General features: G+C 42.6%; 1 protein-coding gene across 3 annotated transcripts in view; it reads right to left on the minus strand.

The window, feature by feature from the left end:
- The window catches only part of MAPRE2 (microtubule associated protein RP/EB family member 2), a 155409-nt gene that overhangs the window by 26240 nt on the left and 101977 nt on the right, over positions 1-27192 (minus strand). For all 3 annotated transcript variants that reach the window (XM_027821252.3, XM_043539651.1, XM_007058782.4), the window contains 2 exons: positions 12379-12524; positions 8210-8423 (listed from right to left, as the gene is read on the minus strand). In XM_027821252.3, the coding sequence (XP_027677053.1) occupies positions 8210-8423; positions 12379-12524 (360 nt within the window). The remainder of the gene's footprint in view (positions 1-8209; positions 8424-12378; positions 12525-27192) is intronic.

Genomic DNA, 27192 nt, shown 5'->3' on the forward strand with positions numbered 1-27192 from the left:
TAACTGAAAATCCAATTTTCCACCAGAAAACAGTTTTGATGGAAAATTTTCAACTCGCCTTAATTACTATCCGATGGTTTATGTAAAATGTGTTCAACCACTTTGTAGCAGCAGAAGGAGCCATTTTAAATTGGCCATTATGTCTTGTAAACGATATCTGTGGGATTTTTTTTTGTTTTTATTTATATATCCAGAATATAGTAATGTGCATCACTAAAGGGAGGTCTGAAAAAAAAACTGCCCGGAGGGAAAGACAGTTGATTAACAAATTTTCTCAATTAGAACTACAGTGACATACTGGAGATTAGAAAAGAGTAAGAGACGTGAGAAAGACCAATGTTAAAGGTACAGTTTATAATTTATAGCATCTTGATAGTGCCATATTTTTCTAGGTTTTCAGTCCAGTTTCTAGAACAGTAGTCCATGTCACCTTGGAGCAACCTTGCTGGCCCTCTTTTAATACAAATGGAAACTAAACTACCCTCTCATTCTTACAGCTGGTTCCTACGTATCAAGGTGGAACAGGAAAGCCTGCACTGTCAGTACTGTATCGATTCTGTGAAAGGAACATTTCATCCAATGGTATTCCAACTCCTTTCCTGAACTCCAAACACCAAGTTTTTAAAGTAAAAACAAACAAAAACTTCTGAATATGCCCTCTCAGCATCTCCTGTACAGACTATGCCTCCATAGCATTCTACATCTTCTGCAACAATACAACATGAGAAAGGGTCAAAGAACTATATTTTGAAATGAAAACAGATGTGATTGTATAGTTGTGTCTGACCTACAGGAAGGGTGGCAACAGGGTTTGATGGGGAAGGAAAGAGGAGAGAGAAAAGATGGCAGAAATTAATTCTTTGAGTAATTCCTGCTATTTCAAGTCTCCATGCTTGTCAGCGTGCCACTAACAGCTAAATTTAAGTGTTAGTACACTAAGAATAAAAAAAGAAAAAATATTTTTATCGAAAAATTAAATTTACAGCACACCTAGCATGTCTGATGCCATAACCTATGCAAACAAATCTCACATATTTCTCTTTCCATAATGCATTATAAAGAACACCAGTTCTCCTTGCACAAGAGGCCTCAGATGGCTGTTTCATTCTCTGTAAACATTCATGGACGAACAGTTAATTCTGCCCTGGTTATTTTCCCTGTCATAGATGTGCTTATTTTTAGCCATCATGTGACCCTCCAGTATTTTCCAGGCACTGCTTTAGCCATCCAATTCTCACAGGATACTTCAAAGCAAAAAGGCAAAACATCCTTCAGACTGAAGAATCTTCTGGAATTTTAACCTAATAAAATTGTTTACTTAATAAGTTGTCTTTTGTCCACAAATTTTTGATGCTCCCCACCCTGAAAATATGGTGGCCTATTGAGGTGTGATTTACACTTGGGAATGCTTACATAAGCTTGCTGAGCGGAAATCCCAACAACCCGATCAGACTACTTTCTACAGGCAGAATTAAAATTGGCACAAAACAAAAAAAAAGTTGTATTTTAATCCCTCACAACAACTTTGAGCCTACATCTGTTGACTGTTTACTACAGCATAAGGGAAAAAACAGGTTATAAGAGGTTAAAGGACCTGAGCAATATTGAGCTGGCAGATGGCACTATATGTGAGGAACCTGTGGTGCTGGCGGGAAGCCTGTAATGGAATATATACTGTTGGTACCAATCCTTATGAAAACATGCATGTGTATTCCCCTTGTACAGTGGGAATAGTATGTGGTGAAGTGGGGCTGGCTCCTTATTCCAGAGTACTGCCACTTCAGGTAGTCTGAAAGGTACAATTATCAAATTCCATCCATAGTTCATACTACGTATCAGCTCTTGACAAATTGGCTCTGCCTCCCCAAGGAATGAAGACAACATGAGGGTGGCACAGAAGATTAGTCCCAGGGAACTATTTATGCTGCAATTTCCAAGCTGCATTATCCTTGACCTGCCCTGACTTTTAAGAGTGACTGCTCTTCGAAGATGTCAGAGAAACCTCCTTGGAACACTCATTTTTGAAACAAAGTTAATATTTCTTTTTATATTTCTCCTTGCTCTTAATTTTTTTTTTACAAACAAACCAAACCAAACGTAGGTTGCTAAATGCAAGTTGGGGACCAAATGTAGCATTTGCACAGATATGATAAACATCTATTTACAGAAATGGTAAACAGATGCCAAACTCCATCTGGCTCTGAGAGTTTGGCATCAGATTAAGGCACACTGAAAATAATTTTAGCTTGTTACAACTACCTTTTAGGGGTAAATTTTCAAAGCAGCCTTTAGGGATTTAGCAGTTTAATTTTGTTAGTGGGAGATTCACAGCTAAATCTTTTTGTACTTCTGAAAAAACAGAACAAAATGTTAGGAAAAATATTAACTAGTTAGGAATAATAATTAAAAGATTTACACGATAAGTGTCTGATTAAACAGAAAATGTTATTTTGTGGAGCAAATCAATATTAGTGTCTCTGCCAACTAGGTAGATAAAGATAATATTTCAATCTATCTATATAGATTTATTGGTGGCTAAATATTAGGGCTGTCAAGCAATTACAGTGCTCACTTTATATTTATTTTTGATTACAAGTATTTGCACTGTATAAAAACAAAAGAAATAGTATTTTTCAATTCATCTAATAATAGTACTGTAGTGCAATCTCTATCATGAAAGTTGAACTTACAAAAGTAGAATTACGTACAAAAAAACTGCGTTCAAAAATAAAACAATGTAAAATTTTAGAGCCTGCAAGTCCACTCAGTCTGACTTCTTGTTCAGTCAATCGCTCAGACAAACAAGTTTGTTTACATTTGCAGGAGATAACGCTGCCCACTTCTCGGTTACGTCACCTGAAAGTGAGAACGAGCATTCTCATGGCACTGTTGTAGGCAGCGTTGCAAGATATTTACGTGCCAGATGCGCTAAAGATTCGTATGTCCCTTCATGCTTCAACCACCATTCCACGGGACATCCAGCCATGCTGATGATGGGTTCTGCTCGATAACAATCCAAAGCAGTGCGGACCGATGCATGTTCATTTTCATTATCTGAGTCAGATGCCACCAAAAGAAGATTGATTTTCTTTTTTGGTGGTTCGGTAGTTTCTGCATCGGAGCGTTGTTCTTTTAAGACTTCTGATAGCATGCTCCATACCTCATCCCTCTCTGATTTTGGAAGGGACTTCAGATTCTTAAACCTTCGTTCGAGTGCTGTAGCTATCTTTAGAAATCTCATATTGGTACCTTCTTTGCGTTTTGTCAAATCTGCAGCGAAAGTGTCCTTAAAATGAACAACATGTGCTGAGTCATCATTCGAGACTGCTATAACATGAAATATGTGGCAGAATGCAGGTAAAATAGAACATGGGACATATAATTCTCCCTCCAAGGAGTTCAGTCACAAATTAATTAACACATTTTTTTAACAAACGTCATCAGTATGGAAGCATGTCCTCTGGAATGGGGGCTGAAGCATGAAGGGGTATACGAATGTTTAGCATATCTGGCATGTAAATACCTTGCAATGCCGGCTACAAAAGTGCCATGCGAATGTCTGTTCTCACTTTCTGGTGACATTATAAATAAGAAGAAGTAGGCAACATTATCTCCCGTAAATGTAAACAAACTTGTTCGTCTTACTACTGATTGGCTGAACAAGAAGTAGGTTTGAGTGGACTTGTAAGCTCTGAAGTTTTACATAGTTTTGTTTTTGAGTGAAGTTATCTAACAACAACAACAAAATCTACATTTGTAAGTTGCACTTTCACAACAAAGAGATTGCACTACTGTACTTGTATGAGGCGAATTGAAAAATACTATTTCTTTTATCATTTTTACAGTGCAAATATTTGTAATAAACAATATTCACTTTGATTTCAATTACAACAGAGAATACTATATGAAAATGTAGAAAAAGATCCAAAATATTTAATAAATTTCAATTGGTATTCTACTGTTTAACAGTGCGATTAAAACTGCAATTAATCACGATTAATTTTTTTAAATCGTGATTGTTTTTAGTTAATTGCGTGAGTTAACTGCGATTAATTGACAGCCCTACTAAATATATTACTCAGGTTTCTTGGAATTATTTGACTAATTTATGAAGGATATTAACCAGAATTAAAAGGAAACATATACTTTTAAAAATTTTTAAAAATAAGTTTTAATATCCCCACATCTATCCTGTTCTTGACACACTAAGCACTATATATCAGCATTCACACACAGACCTGCATCCTCAGGACCCACTCTGAACCAGCATCATCCAAACTTTCAGAAGGGACCTTCTAAACTGTATCCACAGAAGTTTTTGTATGTGCTTACCTGCACACTCATACCTCCGAGAGTCTAATTAGCATTTTTGTGAAATGCCAAAAATTTGAGATACTATAAAAATCAATGTTTTTGCATGTACAATGGTTATCTTCATTTGCAAGCAGATAATCATACAAGTGCAGATATTACAGAACAATTTGAGAGCATTTTTGAAAATCTGACCAATGAAGTTCACACACACGTTTGGAGCAGTTTTAGTCCTGTAGAAGAGTGGGAGAATACTCATCGTATAATTTAGCATTTTGCGAGCAAACTAATGTTAATAGTCAAAAAGGCATCTGCTTTATTTCTCATCGCTTTTAAAAGCGGCTTAATACAATGCACCAGGCATGCAAAGAGCATTAAAGGTAAAGTTTTCAAAAGAATGCAGCATTGACCTAACTGTGCCCCCACGTAAGTAAATGGGAGTTTTACCACTGACTTCAACAGGAACAAAGTTAGACCAATGCTGACTGCATCTGAAAATCCCACAAAATGATTTGATTGCAGTGGACAGAATGCAGCTATCTTTATAGGCACATGCAATTAATATCCATTCACACAACTACATCCTCAGGGCAGTCCCTGCACTGACATAATCCAAGTGATCATTCCGCTGCCTACCTACTTCAGGAGAAAGAAAAGGAGTACTTGTGGCACCTTAGAGACTAACCAATTTATTTGAGCATGAGCTTTCGTGAGCTACAGCTCACTTCATCGGATGCATACTGTGGAAACTGCAGAAGACACAGTATGCATCCGATGAAGTGAGCTGTAGCTCACGAAAGCTCATGCTCAAATAAATTGGTTAGTCTCTAAGGTGCCACAAGTCCTCCTTTTCTTTTTGCGAATACAGACTAACACCGCTGTTACTCTGAAACCTATCAATACTTCAGGAGAGCATCAGAAAGGGGCCTAGGAGCTCTTGTAGTTTCTTTGCCAGGCCCTAGTATCTGCAATTAAGTTTCTCATCCTAGGTTTCATGGGTGGTGGGTGACGCTTCCCCTTGGGGAGGCTAGTCCCCTGCCCACATCTTCCGGCCGAGGGCCTGCCTCCACTCGCTGCTCTCAGCCCCCCGCCCCAGTGGCCTTCGCCAAAGGAGTTGGGGGGGGGGGGGGGGGGGGCTGAGAGCTCTGCTGGGACTACGGCAGAGCTCTCTTCCCTGGCTGAAGAGCAGAGCCCGGAGCCCCTCCCCCCTTCCACTGCAGCCCCACCCCATTCCATTCATCCATGGGCCTGCCCCCATTCCATCCCCACTCTGCCTCTTTCCCTGTGAGGCCAGGCCCCCCACCACCCCAAGATAGGAAAAGGCCTGTGCCCCCACTGCAGCTCCGGAGTGAGAGCTCCTCCAGCCCTGGGGCTGTGATAGAGGGAAATTTTTCAGGGGGCCCCAAATCTTCCACTGTCTCCACTCCCCACCACTACGGTGCGAGGTTTGGGGAGACTTAGCCTCCCACAGTCTCCATTATGCACTGCCTATGCTAGGTTTCATTTGTTTTTTTTACAGTGCAAATATTTGTAATCAAAAATAAACATAAAATGAGCATTGTACACTTTGTATTCTGTGTTATAATTGAAATCAATATATTTAAAAATGTAGAAAACATCCAAAAATATTGAAATAAATGGTATTCTATTATTAACAGTTCGATTAATTGCACAATTAATCGTGATTTTTTTTTAACTGCACGATTAATCGTGATTAATTTTTTTAACCACTTGACAGCCCTAATATATACATATAGGATATATTCCTCTTGGGACTATATTGGGAAGTGTTAGTATTCTCATCCAATAAGAGACCTTATTCCTTTAGGCAGTGCAATTTACATGACTTAACACATGACATATTGGTGAAACTAAAATACACGTTACTCAATGGGTTAAACCTACTCTCCAATGAGCTACCAACACTTTTGACTAAACATAGAATCTTGTTCTAGATATAATGGACAACAAATGTTTTAAAAACACAAAAATTCTCCATTTAGCATCTGGTAGAAAAAAATATCAAAAGAGCTTTGCAGATAAACACTGTAATTCTGGACTAAATCAATGGAAAGGAAATCAATGTACTTCCCGAGTGTCTAGAAATTGTCAGAAGACCTCTTATTTGTCCCACACAACGCTTGAACTGGAGAAATGTCTTGTGTGTCTCAGTTTTTCCTCCAGTGTCGCTTTTCATTTTCTTCTTCAAAGTAGCAGCAGCCTGAAGACTGAGGATATGGCATTACCACCCACACCTCTCTTGCCCAGTTCAAATACTGAAAGCTATTCCATTCCCTCAGAATCTTCCAGGTATTAGCAACACTCACGAATTCCCACTGCAGATGGTCTGTTTTGCCATCCACATTAAGCTTACACTTATTAATAAGAAGTATTTTTAAAACCATTCACTTTGAATTAGCAATAGAACTTAGCAATTTTCCTTTTTTGAAGGGGGGTAGGGAACTACCACTCAGGGAAGTACACACAGGGTTGGCTATCAGGTTTCTTGCCCTGGGTGCCAAACCATCACCGGGAATGATGTGGGGTGTGTGCGCACCTAATAAGGGTGGTTTTTTTTTTGTTTAGCCATTCAGGGACATCAAAACCATGTCCCACCCTATGTGACAACACACCTATGGCCATCCCTAACTACACAAAAGGCACCAGCTCCTCAGAAATTCAGAACAAAAGGTTAAAAATATAAGAGGTACAAAACCAAAACGCAGATGTGTTACAAACCCAGCATAAGAAGCTGGCAGTGTTTGCCTGAAACACCCCACTGCGCTAGCAGATGTTGACCTTGCTGGGAAAGTGGGTTAAGTGAGTGTTGCTAATTCATGGAGGTAGGTGGTTCAACCCCACACGGATATAAGGGAGAGTAGGGAGCAGCACGTTCCAGCTCTTGGATCTAAGGTGTGGACTGAGGAAGGAACTGTAGAAGCAGCCATGCTTGGGGTGGAGTTTTGAGTTGAACTTTATGTTATTGTTAATGTAAATGTTGAAGGTAAACTCCAGGAAAGGGTGAGTATTTGACTCTAAACAGCGTGTGGATTTTATTTGAGAGCAGGCTGGGAAAGGACTTACTCTCACCCCAAAACTATGAAAAACAGATTAAAACAACGAGATTGCACTACATGTTTAGAGTTATTTTTAAGATGTTTCTGCTGCTCTCTTGTTCCCTGGTTTAGTCAAAGTGATAAAAAAGTATCTGTTTTGTGACCCACACTCTCTATGGATAGTGTAGGAACAACTGTGAAATGGATCTTTGATGCTTTTTCCCATTTCCGATACATGCCAAGTAATAATAATAATAAAAAAATCAATGATGCCTTTGAAGACATAGGACATTACTGTACGGGGCCCACTTAGAAGATTACTGTGTCTGAATGATAAGCACATTTAAAAATACAAATCAATCTATTTTCTGCTTTTGGGCGAGCACTTAGGATCTGGAAGTGTTCCAGTCACCAGAAAACCGGATTATGCCTGCAATTTCCTGTGAAGATGAGGGTGTGGAGGGGGAGGTGGGAGAAACTATTTGTTACATTCTTGAGTAGTTTATTTCACCTAGGCTCAGAAGCAAAACAGTCAATTGGCTTTGTCTCCAAAATTAGGTACACTGGAGTCATGGGATTTATCTTCCAGACCGCGAAATCTTCAGTAATGACATGGCAAGTCAAAACAGACCAACAAAATGACTGCCCACAAAAAGTCCATTTATGTAATCTAGGATGGTGAGCCCCAGATAGCGCAAAATGCAAACACAAAGAGCGTGGTGGCTGTTGAAACACCATTTCTAATTTGACCCCATATTTATATAAGCTATTGACAGCAGATTAAGACATTACTATACCATTATCTGTAAAATGGGAATGGAAATCTCCAAGATTTACAATACCTGCAGTGGGGGAGTTTGCATGATGGGACTTTTTTGGTAAGTTAAAGATCTGTTCACCGGGATCTGGTGGGGGAAGAGCATCTTGGCCTTGTCGAGCCACGACAGGATCATACTCTTTACCATCATAGTTGGCATCAAAGAACTTCTTAAACCATTGGATAAAATCTAAGTTGTCTTGGAAGCGCCCTCTCACCAATTTCTCCACTGGAATCACCTGTAAAATACAATAGTAAACGGTTCCAGTAACACTGCATTGCCAGTACATACATATTTCTCAAATTATCTAACAATTTAACTACCAGTGTGGTGTCTCCTGCATCACTCTGGATTTAGAGGTATATGGTTACGGTCTTCTCAGCTTTGTGTGTAGCTATATATAAAGTCCTTTTAAATACTCATTTTCTAGCAGTACCTTTCCATGAACAACGTTAAGTTAACCTCTCAATAGTGCATGTTCTTCTAAAAGGTAGAAGTACCAGTATTATGATACCATAGTACAGAGTCTTGCAACCTGACCCAACTCCATGGGACCCCATCTACAAGTGTTGGGTTCAGCTCGGGTCTGAAAACAACCCAACACATTTGGGCTTGACTCGGGTAGTCTCTCATCATCTCCTCCTGCCCATGAGGTCGGTGAGGCAAGGCGGCGGAGCCTGCTGAGTGCCCTGCTCCTGCTGGCCATGGTCGTGCTGTGCTGTGTGCACCATGGAGCGAGCGTGCTGAGGAACTGTAACATCTATTATGCTGTAGCACACACAGTGCAGTGAGACGGGGGCAGCCGGCTGCACTGGTACATGCAGACACTGCTGTGACGACCCCACAAGCAGGAGGTGGATGGAGATGGATTGTGGGCACAGGGTGTGGGAAGCCCCCACCAGGCCAAACCTCAAGGATGAAATGTCAGCAGTGTTGACACAGATTGGGAAGTGAAGGGGAGGAGTGTCAGATTTGGGTTGGGTCAGGTCTGAAAACAACTTGACTCTCTGGTTGGATTTGGGCAGCCATGAGCTACTCAAGTTTGGGATGGGCTTTAAAATTAGGCCTGTGCAGACCTCTACCATTACTGTTCTTCCTCAGCTATGCTCCTTTTAGGTTTGAGTGACAACTGGGCTGCATGTAGCCAGTCTGAAACTACTGCCATCTTTAACAACAAGTAACTGGGATTCTGTCCAAGATTTTAACTAACAAATTTTCATGCAATCAGATGTATGTCCTAAAACTGAACAATTTCTTCAAAAAGCAGAGTCAGATTCTGGCTTGCCCTGAGTAGGTGTGCAAGGAGCTGTCAGAACACAAAAAATCCTCTTTCACACTGCCCTGTGTATGCACGGTGGGGAAACAGAATCTCAAGTGTTCTCATTAGACAAACCTATGTAAGCACCGCTAGTGCTGGATGTGTTTGCAAAAGGCTCATGGAATCATAGAAGTTTAGGGCTGGAAGAGACCTCAAGGTACCATCTAATTGCTCCCCCTGTCCTGAGGCAGGATTAAGTATACCTAAACCATCCTTGGCAGGTGTTTCTCTAACCTGTTCTTAAAAATCTCCAATGATGAGGATTCCACAGCCTCCCTTGATAACCTATTCCAGTTCTTAACTATACTTACAGTTAAAAAGTTCTCCCTAATAACGAATCTAAATTTCCCTTGCTGGACATTTTTTCAATTACTTCTTGTTCTACCCCCAGTGGCCATGAATACAATTGATCACCATTCTCTTTATAATAACCTTTTTCACATTTGAAGACTTATGTCATCCTCCTTCAGCCTCTCTTCTCTAAAGTAAACATGCCCAATTCTTTCAACCTTTCCTCATCAGTCATGTTTTCTGAACTTTTTTTTTTGGTGCTCCCCTCTGCACTCTCTCCAATTTGTCCACATCTTTCTTAAAGTAGGGTGCCCACGATACTGTATGTCTCCAAAAGGGAAAGGAGCTGCTCCTTGGTGCACTCCCACAAAATCCTCAGAAGCATTCTGCCCACCTGTGTCCTGTGCAAGAAGAGTGTCACCAACCAATACTGCTATGCCTTGGCACTCTCCTCACCGCCTCTGTAGTGAAGCAGTGGATTTAAAAGACACAATGGAGTTCAAACTCATCTATATTTTTGAAATACACACTCATTCTAATACTGAGGTACTAACCTGATCATTCCAACCCCCCCCCCCACCCCTTCCATACATGCTGTATATAGAATGGTTTGTTTACATGCAAGAGTTTGGAAAATTGCCCATGAAGTTTTAATGAGCTATAATGGAGACTGTGAGAAAGTTTCTTGTGTATCAATATCTTGTGAATTCTTCAGCAACATGAAGAATCTAATGAAACTGATTAAATCCCAATACTGCAGCATAAGATAGGGTTCTGCCCTGCTCTCTGGAAGATCAGGATTCAATTCCCATTCCCAGTTTCAGTGGGCAGATAAGGACTACTGTAGGAATGCTGGAAGTGCCACCATGGCTTGCTTAGCAACAGTCCACATTGCTGAAAGTCGAATGGATCAGAAGAGAATCCAATCTTCAACTGGAAAAAGGGTGCCCAGAGTCTCAGGGGGAATGGAAATTACAAGGCTAAACCGGCGACACAGTGTTTTAAAAAACTAAAAGCTAGCCTGTACTTCACAGATCATGTCACATTTTGTACAATATCCCCTCAGTCTGTTGTGTTTATATTTTTAATGACACACTGGCAAACAATGAGGTTATTCCCTATAAAAAAAAGAAATGACAATCAACTTTATTAGGCTTTTCAATGCTTTGCTGAAAGAACCCATTTTAAACAGAAGCACCTGTAGCATTATGGTAATAATGAATTAGTATTAAAAAGTCCTATAACATTCATTCAAAATATAGTGCTTTTAAAAACAGTTTAAGATTCAGAATAAAGAGGTTAAAAGCAGGCATAAAACCTTTTTTTAGATAAACCTTTACAAATATAGATATTTTGTACATACAGAACTGAAACATGACCGCATTTTAAACTTATTCACTTTTATTCAGTTTAGTTTCTCATGTTGCTACTGCTTACATAAACTGGCCAAATTCATGTTGAGAAACAGTTAATTTTATACCACTTCAAATTTAGTCTGAGTAAAACGTGTGATAGGATCCTATCTGCACACAGAATATACACCTGACTGTATCAAGGGGAAGTAGCCTGGGGAACACAGAGGATGGGTCAACATGACTGATTAAAGTCAAGGAAAGGAAAAGTAAAGACATATTTAGCTTTACAGAACAAATAATGCACAACAGGTGAGAGACTAAACAACACAAAGAACAAACATCGAAAAAAGCTTAATTTGTCAATGTGTATTTTGCTAGGAAAGTCGACCTGCTTGGACAAAATGCTGATTACATATTTTATAGGTTTTCTACAGTTAAGACAGGCAGGGCATGGTTTGATTTGTTCATAGGTAATGTTCAAAGGAAATTCTGGATAGATTGCATAGTTTCATATGTTTTAAGGCCAGAAGAACTAGTAGGATCATCTACTTCCGGAACTCCTTCACAATTCGGCCACAGAAGCACCAAGCCCATATCTTGAGGTTGAGGTAGTTTGTTTGTTTGTTTAAAGAAAGATATCTAATCTTGGTTTAATGACTTACCAAACAACATGGTGGATTCTCCATCATTTGGAAGTTGTTCCAATAGTTAAAAATGTACAACTCTTCATATCCTACCTTGAGTAAGTAGTATTCAGTACAACAATAGATACAGAATGCTTGTTGTTTACCTCTATTGGGAATTCTGGGTGTCACCACACATGACCTTAAGTTTTCCCCTCACCTTCTGAGGATCACAGTATTTATTCATTTTAAGGATCTTCCAATGAACAGCATTTTATCATGAGGCCCTCTCGTGAACTCGGGGACCTAATGAGTGGTAATTTTTAAATTATTGACAACTAACTATTATGGGCCCAGTTTTTTACCTTGAGTACTAAGGGTCCCTGTTTACACATTTTCTGCCTTTGTACCCAAATACCCATTTTAGACGTCAGAATGCCAGTGAGAGCATCTAAATACAGAACTGCGATCTCCAATTCAGGTTTTAGAGTTTGAAAAACTAGGTCTGGTTATTTTTCATTTTGGTTCCCAATGTCCACTGTACATCACCCAGTATAGAAAATTGTTTTGTAAAACATTACAATTATTTAAATATTAAAAACTTACCTTATCCACATTCATTCTTTTAAATGATGCTTGCAGAAGTTTGAAATTGTGAATGTACTCGTGCTCCAGCTTTGCCTGAAATTTTACTTTCTTCAAGCTAATGCACCCTGGGAACAACATGTCCATGAACTGGCAGTAAGCTGCTCCTATAACAAGAAAATGCATTGACATTAATCTTGATGCACCCAGCTATAACTAAGTGTCATTTATAGTCAGAAAAGAAAGTAACCATGCTGACTAGCTACTGCTGTAATTCATTTCTAGTGCCATGTACCCAATGCCTATCAGTCCACTACAATGTTGAATAGTGTAAGTGGCCTATTAATATCTATATTATTTTCATTCAGTCTGGATGCACCAAGCACTATTGTGTAACATCTAAAGGATGACCATGACTGAGGCAAGTAAATCTTTCTTCCATTTACAACTGGTGTTGTACTGAAGTAGAATCCCTATACAAGGTAGGGCTGCCTGTAGAGCAAGTAATAAACTCCCTAGCTGTCAGTTTAAATGGAAGCCACCTAATAAGTGTCTTCAGACCGCTACAGCTTCCCAAAGTTGGATCAAGGGAAAATATTTTTGTTTCCTGGAACCAAAGAAATCAATGGCATTGAGATATAAGGTAGCTTGCTCAGTTCGCAGCCAATCCTATTCAGTACCCCCAACAGGTAGAGGCTTAAAATGAGACAGAGCAAAAACCCAAAGTGACATGAATACAGGCAGGAAATAAGTTTCAGAATTATGGGATCTAAGGCCATTTCTCCCCCTCCTCCCGCCCCTTCCCCGACAAAAAATCCTGAAATTTGTCACCTCTAACGCTCAAAAAGGAAACATTTGGATAAGGAGACACCCAGTCACCTCATTGCCCAAAGCGTTCAGATATTAGGCTCCTCTTAGTGCTGCCAGTTTTAATTCTTTCACACAACAGGTTTACTAAATTTAGCATGAGGGTTCAGTAAATTTAGATGCCAGCCACAGGGGATAAAAATATGCAACTACACAAATGTGCAGGGAACTTTTAAAAAAAGATGAACTGACTAGGAATATATAGGTAGCACTTTGTTACACCTAGTGACCTTTCCCTTAAAAGGTCCTTATGTCACAGCAGCACCATCATTGGGGAAGGGGGGATCTTTACTATCAAGACATGAAAATGTCATGACATTTTGGTGACAAGTGTTAAAAATGTGGGGAGGGGAAATTAGGGCATGGAAGTGGGGGCAATGAAGAGAAAACTCAACTCAGATTCTTTGTGGAACAGTGATGTCCTCTACCCTGGAAGAATATTCCACCGTATTAGCATATTTAAGGTCAATTTTCAGATGTGTACAAGCTCAACCACCTATATACCTGTGTATGCAAGTCAGAAAATTGCACATTAAATACTATTTGCCGAATAAGTTTTTTAACGTTTTGTGCAAATAGCATTTATCAAAAGGGCTGTTTTGTGCAATCACTTGATGTACGGGCAGGTCTAAGAGGCCCAACTTGGGTGCGGGCTTTTGACAATTTGGCTCAGTGTCACATAAATATTCTTTTTTAATCAAAGTTTTAGCAATTGTCAGTAGTCTTGCAAGGTAACAGGTGTGTTGGATCCGAGATTATCCTCTATTTATCCAAAGGACAGATACACCACAGATAGCAATAGAGCAAAAAACTCTACCACACTTTTCTATCAATATGCCTCAAACATGTTCTGGAGGGCCCATAATTCTCTATACTCAGTCAACCATCATATGAAGGGAGGCAGAGGCTGTCTTCCAGAAAAGAAAAAAAACAACAGAGTTTGAGCTAGAGTCACAGGAAAACGAGTTACATAAGCTACAAATGAGGCTTTCATGTGACTTATTATCAAGGCTGTGACAACAGCCTAGACTCAGTGCTTGAAACTGCTGCCACTTTTAATACCCTCTTTGCACAGCATTTCTTAGGAGGTATATTTACACTTACTGACTTTATGGGTGGAGTTTATAGGAAGGATTTGAATTTCCAAAGAAACCTTTTATTTAGCTACTTGCAATGGCTTTGGTATGCTTAGGATATAAAATAAAGAATCCCTGTAGAACAGGAGCCTTGTGGCAAGTTAAAAACCTCAGATAATGCAGGTGCATCATCATACAGAAAGCTTCGTAAAGCAAACTAATTGCACAGAGCTTACCTTTACACTGCATTGGAACTAGTAAATAAATGCCCACTAATAGAAAGTATGTGAAATATCGCTGAAAAGGAAGATGAGTAGTGTGATATAGTATTGGATGGCTTGACTTGATTATACTATATTATTTATTACTACGTGGATTTATTTAGTATGCAGTGTTGTCCTAGCCATGTCAATCCCAGGATATTAGAGAGACAAGGTGGGTGAGGTAATATTTTTTTATTGGACCAATTTCTGCTGGTGAGAGAGACACGCTTTCGAGCTACACAGAGCTCTTCTTCAGGTCTGGGAAATGTACGGCGAGCAACACAGCTAAATACTAGATTGAACAGACAGTTTAGCATAAGTAGTTAGCACGTATTCTAAGGGACCATTCAAGGTGAAGTAGCCCATTAAAACCCCTGCAGTCATTGGACAAAAAAAAAAAAAAAGGGGGGGGGGGGAGGAGGGGACTAGTGGGTTACAGATGGTTGAAATAAAGCCTAAGTCCAGTGTTTTTTTTAAAACCATGATTTTCAGTGTCTAGCAAAGTTATGAATTTAAGCTCCCAGATGTGTCTTCTGAAAGTGTTGTGCAGGTTTCTTTTGAGGATGTGGACTGACAGGTCAGATATAGAGTGACTGCTTTGTTCAATCTAAGGGGTCAATTGTGCAACTGATTCATGGTATAAAGGGAGTTTGCGCCAAACTCTCCCTCCCGACCCTCTCCCCACATATAAACTTATACTCTAACACCTAGGTAATTGCCAGGAGTCCCTGAACACTCACTGCACAGCCGCTTGTGTTAAAGATACTCATGGTGCTGAGGGTCTCACCATTTTATTTATAGTTGTCATTTGGTAAGTATACATGAGTTTGCAAAGTCATCTTTTATTGTTTCTGCTGGTAACAAATTCCTTTTGCATCCCTCTGGGCAGGGGCTTACTAGGTTTGAAACCCTTGTGATGATGCTTCCCCGTGTTCTCTTCTCCCTCTGATGTTGGTAGTTGTTTTTCTTGTATTTCATATCAGCCAATAGGATGTTCTGGTTCTGTGCAATACCCAAATGCCAGAAACACTGAGCACATCCACTTTACAGTACTGACCTGAACTGTGATCTCCGATAACAGCACAGTTTGCTGCCAGAACACTCCCTCTGTAGTAAGCTTCATTACAGTAACAAATACAAAAGTGGAGTAGGATGGGCCAAATTTGATGTCAGAGACTAACTCACATCAAGTCACAATCACCAGCTGATGTACGTTAGGAACTCTAGAAAGGAGAGTAGTGTCAGAGCTCAAATATGTGTCAGTACAAGTGTCAAGAAGAAATCTCGTACATAGCTAGGGCTTATATCCTGAGCATTGTGAACGCTGCTATCTTGCAGGATAATACAGGAAGTAAGGATGCATCCTATGTCCCTTTGCTTCCCAGCACAGTGTTGTACCACAGATTATTATTTTGTGCCTAGTTAGTTTAGTCACTTTCCCACACTGTTGGAGAGCTTTGGCACAGCCACGGGCGAGAAATTAAAAAAAATAATTAAAAAAAAAATCACAAAATGTGGCAGGAGACACAGGGGCAGATAAAAGTAGTCAAGTATTAACTCTCAGATTGACAAGTTTAAGTTAACTGTGTCCCTTTAATGCAGCTGAAAGTTCTAATGATGAAACTGTATTTTAAAAAGACTATTACAGCTATTTTGTAATTCACATGAACAAGGTTTCTACAGCAGATTTACCACTTGTCATTTATTTTATTTTAAAACTTTACCTTCTCTGCTCTAGTTTACAAAGCATAAAAGTGGATGTTGGAAACAGTACAGCAACAACCACACTAGAACTGTCTCTCATGGTTAGTCTGTGTCTGTCCAGCCACAACCACATCAGAACTATCATCTCTCATGGTTAATCTGTCTCCATCTACCCCTACTATATTCTCCTCCACATCTGATTTTTTGAAAATATTACCAGGCACTCCACTTTTTTTAAATGAAATTATAATCAGCAGTATAGCAATAGAGAGGTTATTGAATTTTGTAGATGCACCAATGCTGGAACAAAATGAGAAAGGGTTTTTAACCATTATTAAAATTAATTCTGAATTTTTATGTAAATCTTATATTAGTTGTTGTTCTGGCATATTGATCCGGTCATTGACTTCTTTAAAATTCTGAGGCTAGATTACAGAAAGTATTTGCCAGCATGGTTGTGCTGATTAGACATGAATGGTCACTACTTTTGACCCATTAGTAGAAATGTAGAAATTCTATACCCATTTTAAAATTAAGTGGCATAGCAACTGTTTTTTATACACACCAGTATTGCCTTCTTCTGTTGTTGTATACAGCTAGCAGAAAGACACTTGAAGTTGATTTGTTTTAAGTATTTATATTTAGAAGAAAATAACTAGTTCCCCATACAGTGACATTACAATTGATGGTTTCTGTAGTCCTGAATCAGGCTAACATGCCAAAATATTACTGCTTCTGGCCCATGGGAGGCTTATGAATAGTATTTTCCTTCCCTCCAAGAGAGAAAATTCCATTGCGATTAAAATCTAAAAGCTGAATATCACTAAGTCTTCATAACTTGGGTGTGGAAGTGTGTGCTGAGTTGCTCTGCCAGCCAGCCCTTTAGCTGACGGCTTTTTCTTGGTTTCCTGCATAGAGATTACTACACGGCATGCCTCAAATGTAAATGACAAGACTACACCCACAATGCTAAGTAGGATGACTACAACCGTAGTAGGGGAAGGAACTGGCCTCTATGGAAGAATAAAGGCATGGAAGAAGAAACTGTTGATTGTAAAAGTGTCAAATGATTAAATTTTAATTAAAATGTTTCAGTAAATGCAATATTAAGGCTGACATTTGCTGTTGATTGCACATTTCTTTAAAATCAGAACTACAGCTCAAATTGTAGTAAATGGTAGTTCTTAGTAATGTTTTCGAAGTTGCATACATTTATTTTCTTGATAATTTAAGTTTTCTTTGTCTTCAGCACAATGCATTCAGGTCCCCTCTTGCCCTTTTTTTTCTCCTGAGAAACAATCTGCACTCTTTCTGCTCAACATCTGGAGGCTGGAGCCTTCTGATCTTTAATATGGCCCAGAGTCTCGTGTCCTGGGATTTGTGGCATTTCAAAGGGACAATGAATATATCACTCACTTTCACTAACACAACTGGACATGAGCTGCTATAGTTTAATATGATTCACATACAGCTTAGCTGCATTAGAGAGAGAAGCATTATCACCACGGTACCTAAGCACTGAATGGGAGCCTTGGTGCAATTATTAAATAGTCAATATAAATCCAGAGTTCACAATGGAAACATTGAGAGACTGATTGCTAAAGGAGCAAGAACAGTGGAGAAATGGTTCAAAATGAGAACCATATCCAGAAAGGAATTTACAAAGTTGCTCATTAGTTTCCTAAATGAAATGGCACCTTGCAACTTTACTGCTCAAAAATTTACGCAGCTCTCGGTTTGCTTCTCTAAATAATTCCAGCTGGAAGTGGAAATCAGTCCTGACTCACGCACAATTATACAATAGCATTTTTTTATTACGTTTACACATGTGGAGAAGATAGTTCTATTGATAAAAACAATCTAATTATTTTTATACAAAATGTCTTTGATATAAGCCAAACACTTCTTGTCATTTTTCATCCTCTGCAGCAGAAGCCAGGTCAACTCCTCTCCCCACTGAGAGACCCCTTACCTCATGTTGCATATTAACAGGTTCTGCCCATCTCTTAATGGCCCAATATCCTTACAATACTAGCTCACCTCCATCCATGGAACCCCTGCCAGTTCTTGACTATCCCAGTGGTTCTGTCCTCCCAATACTGTAGCATCTCCCTCTTCAAGTTTCCAGCCTTAGATAAGGATTACAGGGGTTAAACAGGGCCTGGGACTCTGCTGCCCAGAGTGCTGACATGACAGCCAGAAATTCCTCCACCTGACAACACTACTCTGACAGATTCTCACAAAATCCTTGAGAGTGGGATATCCGCTGGGCATGAAATCCTTGTAATACATCACTGTCCTGAAACCGAAAACGACATGTGGTTGTAATAATTATGTTTATGATAAAGGCAAAGGATATTTCAAAGACAAAGTAGGCCCAAAAAGATAATGGAATATAGGAATAAGTCTAAATTTGAGTGTCATGTGTTAGTTAAGCAAAGAATATTGGTTTTATTAATGAGATTGTGTACCTGAAGAAATTTCTTTTTTAATGGACCGAGACATTTTTGATGATCGGGTCAGATAGCTGGTGATGCATTGCAGATCATGGGGCTTTCTGGATAGTCTTAAAAAGAGGTAAGTTTGGGTAGTGATGCAGTCACTTGTTAATGAAAACAAGACAGTTTTGCAACTCTTTTCTTAGCCCTGGTCTACATTAGGACTTTAGGTCGAATTTAGCAGCATTAAATCGATGTAAACCTGCACCCGTCCACACGATGAAGCCCTTTATTTCGACTTAAAGGGCTCTTAAAATCGATTTCCTTACTCCACCCCTGACAAGTGGATTAGCACTTAAATCGGCCTTGCCGGGTCGAATTTGGGGTGCTGGGGACACAATTCAACGGTATTGGCCTCCGGGAGCTATCCCGGAGTGCTCCATTGTGACCGCTCTGGACAGCACTCTCAACTCAGATGCACTGGTCAGGTAGACAGGAAAAGAACCGCGAACTTTTGAATCTCATTTCCTGTTTGGCCAGCGTGGCAAGCTGCAGGTGACCATGCAGAGCTCATCAGCAGAGGTGACCATGATGGAGTCCCAGAATTGCAAAAGAGCTCCAGCATGGACTGAACGGGAGGTACGGGATCTGATCGCTGTATGGGGAGAGGAATCCATGCTATCAGAACTCCATTCCACTTTTCGAAATGCCAAAACCTTTGTCAAAATCTCCCAGGGCAGGAAGGACAGAGGCCATAACAGGGACCCGAAGCAGTGCCGCGTGAAATTTAAGGAGCTGAGGCAAGCCTACCAGAAAACCAGAGAGGCGAACGGCCGCTCCGGGTCAGAGCCCCAAACATGCCGCTTCTATGATGAGCTGCATGCCATTTTAGGGGGTTCAGCCACCACTACCCCAGCCGTGTTGTTTGACTCCTGCAATGGAGATGGAGGCAACACGGAAGCAGGTTTTGGGGACGAAGAAGAAGAAGAAGAAGAAGATGATGAGGTTGTAGATAGCTCACAGCAAGCAAGCGGAGAAACCGGTTTTCCTGACAGCCAGGAACTGTTTCTCACCCTGGACCTGGAGCCAGTACCCGCCGAATCCACCCAAGGCTGCCTCCTGGACCCGGCAGGCGGAGAAGGGACCTCCGGTGAGTGTACCTTTTAAAATACTATACATGGTTTAAAAACAAGCATGTGAAAGGATTAATTTGCCCTGGCATTCGCGGCTCTCCTGGATGTACTCCCAAAGCCTTTGCAAAAGGTTTCTGGGGAGGGCAGCCTTATTACGTCCTCCATGGTAGGACACTTTACCACTCCAGGCCAGTAACACGTATTCGGGAATCATTGTACAACAAAGCATTGCAGTGTATGTTTGCTGGTGTTCAAACAACATCCGTTCTTTATCTCTCTGTGTTATCCTCAGGAGAGTGAGATATCATTCATGGTCACCTGGTTGAAATAGGGTGCTTTTCTTCGGGGGACACTCAGAGGAGCCCGTTCCTGCTGGGCTGTTTGCCTGTGGCTGAACAAAAATGTTCCCCGCTGTTAGCCACGGGGAGGGGGGAGGGTTGACGGGGTAGCCGTGCGGTGGGGGGAGGCAAAATGCGACCTTGTAACGAAAGCACATGTGCTATGTATGTAATGTTAACAGCAAGGTTTACCCTGAAAGAGAGTGTAGCCACTGTTTTATAAAGTGTGTCTTTTTAAATACCGCTGTCCCTTTTTTTTTCTCCACCAGCTGCATGTGTTTTAATGATCACAGGATCTTCTCCTTCCCAGAGGCTAGTGAAGATTAGAAAGAAAAAAAAAAACGCACTCGTGATGAAATGTTCTCTGAGCTCATGCTGTCCTCCCACACTGACAGAGCACAGACGAATGCATGGAGGCAAATAATGTCAGAGTGCAGGAAAGCACAAAATGACCGGGAGGAGAGGTGGCGGGCTGAAGAGAGTAAGTGGCGGGCTGAAGACAGGGCTGAAGCTCAAATGTGGCGGCAGCGTGATGAGAGGAGGCAGGATTCAATGCTGAGGCTGCTGGAGGATCAAACCAGTATGCTCCAGTGTATGGTTGAGCTGCAGCAAAGGCAGCTGGAGCACAGACTGCCACTACAGCCCCTGTGTAACCAACCGCTCTCCTCCCCAAGTTCCATAGCCTCCACACCCAGACCGCCCAAGAACGCGGTGGGGGGGCCTCTGGCCAACCAGCCACTCCACCACAGAGGATTGCCAAAAAAACAGAAGGCTGGCATTCAATAAATTTTAAAGTTATAAACTTTTAAAGTGCTGTGTGGCATTTTCCTTCCCTCCTCCACCACCCCTCCTGGGCTACCTTGGTAGTCATCCCCCTATTTGTGTGATGAATGAATAAAGAATGCATGAATGTGAAGCAACAATGACTTTATTGCCTCTGCAAGCGGTGTTCGAAGGGAGGAGGGAAGGGTGGTTAGCTTACAGGGAAGTAGAGTGAACCAAGGGGCGGGGGGTTTCATCAAGGAGAAACAAACAGAACTTTCACACCGTAGCCTGGCCAGTCATGAAACTGGTTTTCAAAGCTTCACTGATGCGTACCGCGCCCTCCTGTGCTCTTCTAATCACCCTGGTGTCTGGCTGAGCGTAACCAGCAGCCAGACGATTTGCCTCAACCTCCCACCCTGCCATAAACGTCTCCCCCTTACTCTCACAGATATTGTGGAGCACACAGCAAGCAGTAATAACAGTGGGAATATTGGTTTCGCTGAGGCCTAAGCGAGTCAGTAAACTGCGCCAGCGCGCCTTTAAACGTCCAAATGCACATTCTACCACCATTCTGCACTTGCTCAGCCTGTAGTTGAACAGCTCCTGACTACTGTCCAGGCTGCCTGTGTACGGCTTCATGAGCCATGGCATTAAGGGGTAGGCTGGGTCCCCAAGGATACATATAGGCATTTCAACGTCCCCAACAGTTATTTTCTGGTCTGGGAATAAAGTCCCTTCCTGCAGCTTTTGAAACAGACCAGAGTTCCTGAAGAAGCGAGCGTCATGTACCTTTCCCGGCCATCCCACGTTGATGTTGGTGAAACGTCCCTTGTGATCCACCAGAGCTTGCAGCACTATTGAAAAGTACCCCTTGCGGTTTATGTATTCGCCGGCTTGGTGCTCTGGTGCCAAGATAGGGATATGGGTTCCGTCTATGGCCCCACCACAGTTAGGGAATCCCACTGCAGCAAAGCCATCCACTATGACCTGCGCATTTCCCAGGGTCACTACCCTTGATATCAGCAGATCTTTGATTGCGTGGGCTACTTGCATCACAGCAGCCCCCACAGTAGATTTGCCCACTCCAAATTGATTCCCAACTGACTGCTAGCTGACTGGCATTGCAAGCATCCACAGGGCTATCGCCACTCGCTTCTCAACTGTGAGGTATCTTCTCATCTTGGTATTCAACTTCTCATCTTGGTATTCATGCGCTTCAGGGCAGGGGAAAGCAAGTCAAAGTTCCATGAAAGTGCCCTTATGCATGTGAAAGTTTCGCAGCCACTGGGAATCGTCCCAGACCTGCAACACTATGCGGTCCCACCAGTCTGTGCTTGTTTCCTGAGCCCAGAATCGCCGTTCCACAGCATGAACCTGCCCCATTAGCACCATGATGCATGCATTGGCAGGGCCCATGCTTTCAGAGAAATCTGTGTCCATGTCCTGATCACTCACGTGACCGCGCTGACATCGCCTCCTCGCCCGGTATCGCTCTGCCAGGTTCTGGTGCTGCATATACTGCTGGATAATGCGTGTGGTGTTTAATGTGCTCCTAATTGCCAAAGTGAGCTGACCGGCCTTCATGCTTGCCTTGGTATGGCGTCCGCACAGAAAAAAGGCGCGGAACGATTGTCTGCCGGTGCTCTGATGGCGGGAGGGGCGACTGACGACATGGCTTACAGGGTTGGCTTACAGGGAATTAAAATCAACAAAGGGGATGGCTTTACATCAAGGAGTATTTCAGGCAGGACTTCACGGAGGGTTCCAATAAGAAATGGTGCACCTAAGTAATTGTCCTTATTGGAACAAGCAGGTTGGTCTGGCCTCTGATTGATACATGGCTAGACTTACCTCGCTGCACCTTCTCTGTGAGTGACTGCAGTGTGACCTAGAGAAATGAGTCCCCTAGATGGGGGGAGGGGGTGAAGCAAATGAGTACAAAACAAATCTGGTCTATTTCTTGTTTTGATCCACTCCATCTATCTTTTACATCTTTGGCTGGCAGCAGACGGTGCAGAAGGACTGCATGCCATCCACATCTCATGGCTGCTCAGTAGAAGATGGTACAATAGGACTGCTAGCCATCCTCATCTCTTGCCTGCCCGGCAGAAGATGGTACAATAGGACTGCTAGCAATCCGTATCGCCTGCCTGCTCACCATAAGATGTTCAATAGGACTGACTGCAAGACTAAAGAGAATGACCTGGTCAAGTCACTCCAAATTTAGTCCCTGCGCCCATGTCTGCCCAGGCGCTCCTGGCCGATGTGGCCAGGAACACCTCGGACTTGACGATGACGGCTACCAGTCCTACTGTACCGTCTGCTGCCACAAGGCAATGGGTTGATGCTGCTGTGAAGCAATGCAGTACCACGTCTGCCAGCACCCAGGAGACATACGGTGACGGTTACCTGAGCGGGCTCCATGCTTGCCGTGGTATGGTGTCTGCACAGGTAACTCAGGAAAAAAGGCGCAAAACGATTGTCTGCCCTTGCTTTCACGGAGGGAGGGAGGGAGGAAAGGGGGGCCTGACGATATGTACCCAGAACCACCCGCGACAATGTTTTAGCCCCATCAGGCATTGGGATCTCAACCCAGAATTCCAATGGGCAGCGGAGACTGCGGGATAGCTACCCACAGTGCAACACTCCGGAAGTCGACTCTAGCCTCGGTTCTGTGGAAGCACTCCGCCGAGTTAATGCACTTAATGCACCTAGAGCATTTTCTGTGGGGACACACACACTCGAATATATAAAACCGATTTCTAAAAAACCGACTTCTATAAATTCGACCTAATTTCGTAGTGTACACATACCCATATATTAACTCCTTAGCAATAAGTTAAAAATTAGTCACTCCAGTGCAAGCCGACTGAAGACAGTAGGCTTCCACAGATGTTACTCAGGGTATGATTTTGCCTACAGAATCTTTATTACTGATGATTAGAGCCCTGCACGGATACAAAATTTGTATCCGCATCCGATCCACAAACATGGTCTTCAGATATCTGCATCCGCAGATAAAGCAGATATCTGCAGATTTGCAGGGCTCTAATGATGATGTACAATATGCAAGAAACCCGCTTTACTTTCAGATCCCATTCTAAGGTGCAGAATTGGCAGAGAAAACATCTTAACTTTCATACTGAGGAAATCATAGCACCCCACAGTGTCTGTTTACCGTGTCACTTCTCAGATTAGAACAGCACTGCAGGGGAATGCAAAAAAGTTACTAACTGATGTCAGAACTATGGCAACAGAAACTCGATCCTGAACTGGTAACTAAGCAAAATAAGAAAGAACAGATTTGTTCTAAAATGTAGTGTGGGGCAACATTTTTTAATGTGTTTAAGTGACTTCAGAGCCTAAGTCAGGGGTGGGCAAACTTTTTGGCCAGAGGGCCACATATGGGAATAGGTTTCAGAGTAGCAGCCGTGTTAGTCTGTATTCGCAAAAAGAAAAGGAGTACCTGTGGCACCTTAGAGACTAACCAATTTATTTGACCATAAGCTTTTATTGGTTAGTCTCTAAGGTGCCACTAGTACTCCTTTTCCTTTTATATGGGAATAGAAATTATATGGCGGGCCATGAATGGCGGGTCACAAAATTGGGGCTGGGGTGTGGGAGGGGATGTGGGCTCCAGGGTGGGGCCAGAAATGAGGAGTTTAGGGTGCAGGAGGGGGGCTCTGGGCTGGGGCGGGAGACTGTGGGGGGGGGTGATGGCTCCAGCTGGGGGTGCGGGCTCTGGGGTGGGGCTGGGGAAGAGGAGTTTGGGGTGTAGGAGTGTGCTCCGGGCTGGGACTGAGGGGTTCGGAGGGCGGGAGGGGAAATCAGGACTGCGGAAGGGGGCTGGGGCGCAGGGAGTGGCTCACGGGTACTTCAAGTGGCTCCCTGAAGCAGTGGCCAAGGCCCCCCACTGGCTCCTATGTGGAACCGCGGCCAAGCGGCTCTGAGCACTGCCCCGTCTGCAGGTGCACCCCTGCAGCTCCCACTGGCTGCAGTTCCCAGCCAATGGGAGCTGCAGGGGCAGCACTTGGGTCGGGGGCAGCATGCAGAGTGGAGCCCTCTGGCTGCCCCTACACATAGGAGCGAGAGGGGGGCCATGCTGCTGCTTCTAGGAGCCGTGTGGAGCGGCCCCCGACCATGCTGCCCAGCTGGAGTGCCAGAGCAGGGCCATGCCACTGTGTCTGGGAGCTGCGTGGAGCGGCCCCCAACCCTGGTCCCCAGCTGGCGCACGGGAGCAGGGCCATACCGCTGCTTCCGGGAGCCGCATGGAGTGACCCCCGACCCTGCTCCCACCCTAGAGCACTGGAGCGGGTAAGCCCCAGACCCTGCTACCAAGAAGGAGCTTGAGGGCCAGACTGAAATGGCTGGAGGGCCTAATCCAGCCCATGGGCCGTAGTTTGCCCACCCCTGGCCTAAGTCCCATTGATTTGCAACGAGAGATAGGTTTCTAAGTCCTCTTGCGATTCTAGCCCTTAAGAACCTAACTGCCACTTAAGACTCCTAATTCCCAGAATCAGATCCCACTGAAATCCATAAAATCTCCACTCATCTGCCTCCAAAACCCACAGGTACTAAACTTGCTAAGTACCTAAATTCAGGTAGTAAAAGTTCCCTAGGTGCCTATGTTTCTGCCTCTAAGCATGTGCACCACACAGCCCCATGCCAGGCAGCTGGACTCCTAAGGTCCAGAGTGTTTCATGAATCAGGAAAAGAGGGGCATTCTTCCACCTAAGTCACCTGCAGGGCCCGAACAAGTAAGCATGCTCTGACCTCACCTACCAGATTGGGCCCCAATAGGCGAGCTTACACCAACCAGCTGGGGGAGAAAGGAGCAAGAGGAGCTCCCTCATAACTTTTAGCTCAGCCGGGATATGGGAGACCCCACGTTCAAGTCCTCTCTCTCAAGAGGGGCAAGAAGGGATTTGAACATGGATCTGTCACATCTCAGGGGAGTGCTCTAACCACTGTGCTCAGAGATATTCTGATGTGGGCCTTCCTCCATCTCTCCTGTTGAGGTTAGTCCACATTGAACAAATAATCAAAGAATCACAGGGGCTGGGGGAACAGTACATGCACAAGAACACATGCACAAGCAAGCATGCCAATGACTCTGTAGCCTAGAGGTTAGAGCACTCCCAAGGGAACTGGAAGACCTTTGATCCAATCCCTCTGCTTCAATAAATTTTTAAAATTATTTAAACAGGAGAGATTGAGGGATGCCCATATCAGAATATCCCATAGCCCACTGGGAAGGGCACTCGCCTCAGAAGTGGTAGATCCCAGTTCAAATCCCTTCTCCACCTTAGACAGAGGGGACTTGGATTAAGGGCTCCCACATCCCAGGTGAGTACCCGAAGCACTGAACTGAAAGTTATGAGGGAATTCCCTCCCTCCCTGCTTCTTGCTAAAGAGACATAGGTGTCAAACTCCAAGAGAGGGTTTGCAGCTGAGAATTCCAAGCAGAGGGAGGCACCTCATTGCAGCTTAGGCAAGAAACCACCCAGCCTGCTGGCTTTTTGTGAGTCCTATTCTGAGGCACCCTTCTCTCCCCATTTATTGTAAAGGGAGCCAAGGTACCTAATTCATTCTTTGTGAATCCCAATGATTTTTTTTAGGCACCTAAAAGTTAGATCAGTGTCACCACACCTAAGAGTCTTTGAAAATGGGACTTAGGCACTTCAAAAATTCTGGACCTTAGGGTAACATTTCTAAAGGCATTTAGGTGTTGCTGTGCTTAACTGATTTAAGACCCTAAATCTATTTTTAAAGTGGATTTCGGCACTCAGGAGCCTTAAAACCCACTGACAGTTGATGGGATTTAGGCTCCTATGTGCCTAAATCCATTCTGAAAATCAACTGAGTCTTCTAAATCAGTTAGGTATTACAACACTGAGCATAGCAATGCCTACATGGCTTTAAAAATCTGTGCCTAAGTATCTCCACATAGTCTACTAATAAACTGGATACTTAAGAGGTTTTTTCTTTAAAGATTTCTCAGCTATTCCGTAAATTAAAAAGAACGAAATTAGATGCAAACCCCTGCAAATTATAACAATGAAGTCGTGACAATCTGACCATGTAGATACAAAACTTAAGACTGATAATCCTTATGCTTTATTGGGAGAAGAAAATGGACACTGAACACACAAAGTAATACATTAAAAATGAAAGCCCAGCATTAATTTTATATATATTAGTCATTAAACACTTCAGTCCATAAAAATTATAGGTGTTAACACTGATGGGAA

The sequence above is a fragment of the Chelonia mydas genome, chromosome 2 (genome assembly GCF_015237465.2).
Source record: "Chelonia mydas isolate rCheMyd1 chromosome 2, rCheMyd1.pri.v2, whole genome shotgun sequence".
Lineage (NCBI taxonomy): Eukaryota > Metazoa > Chordata > Testudines > Cheloniidae > Chelonia > Chelonia mydas.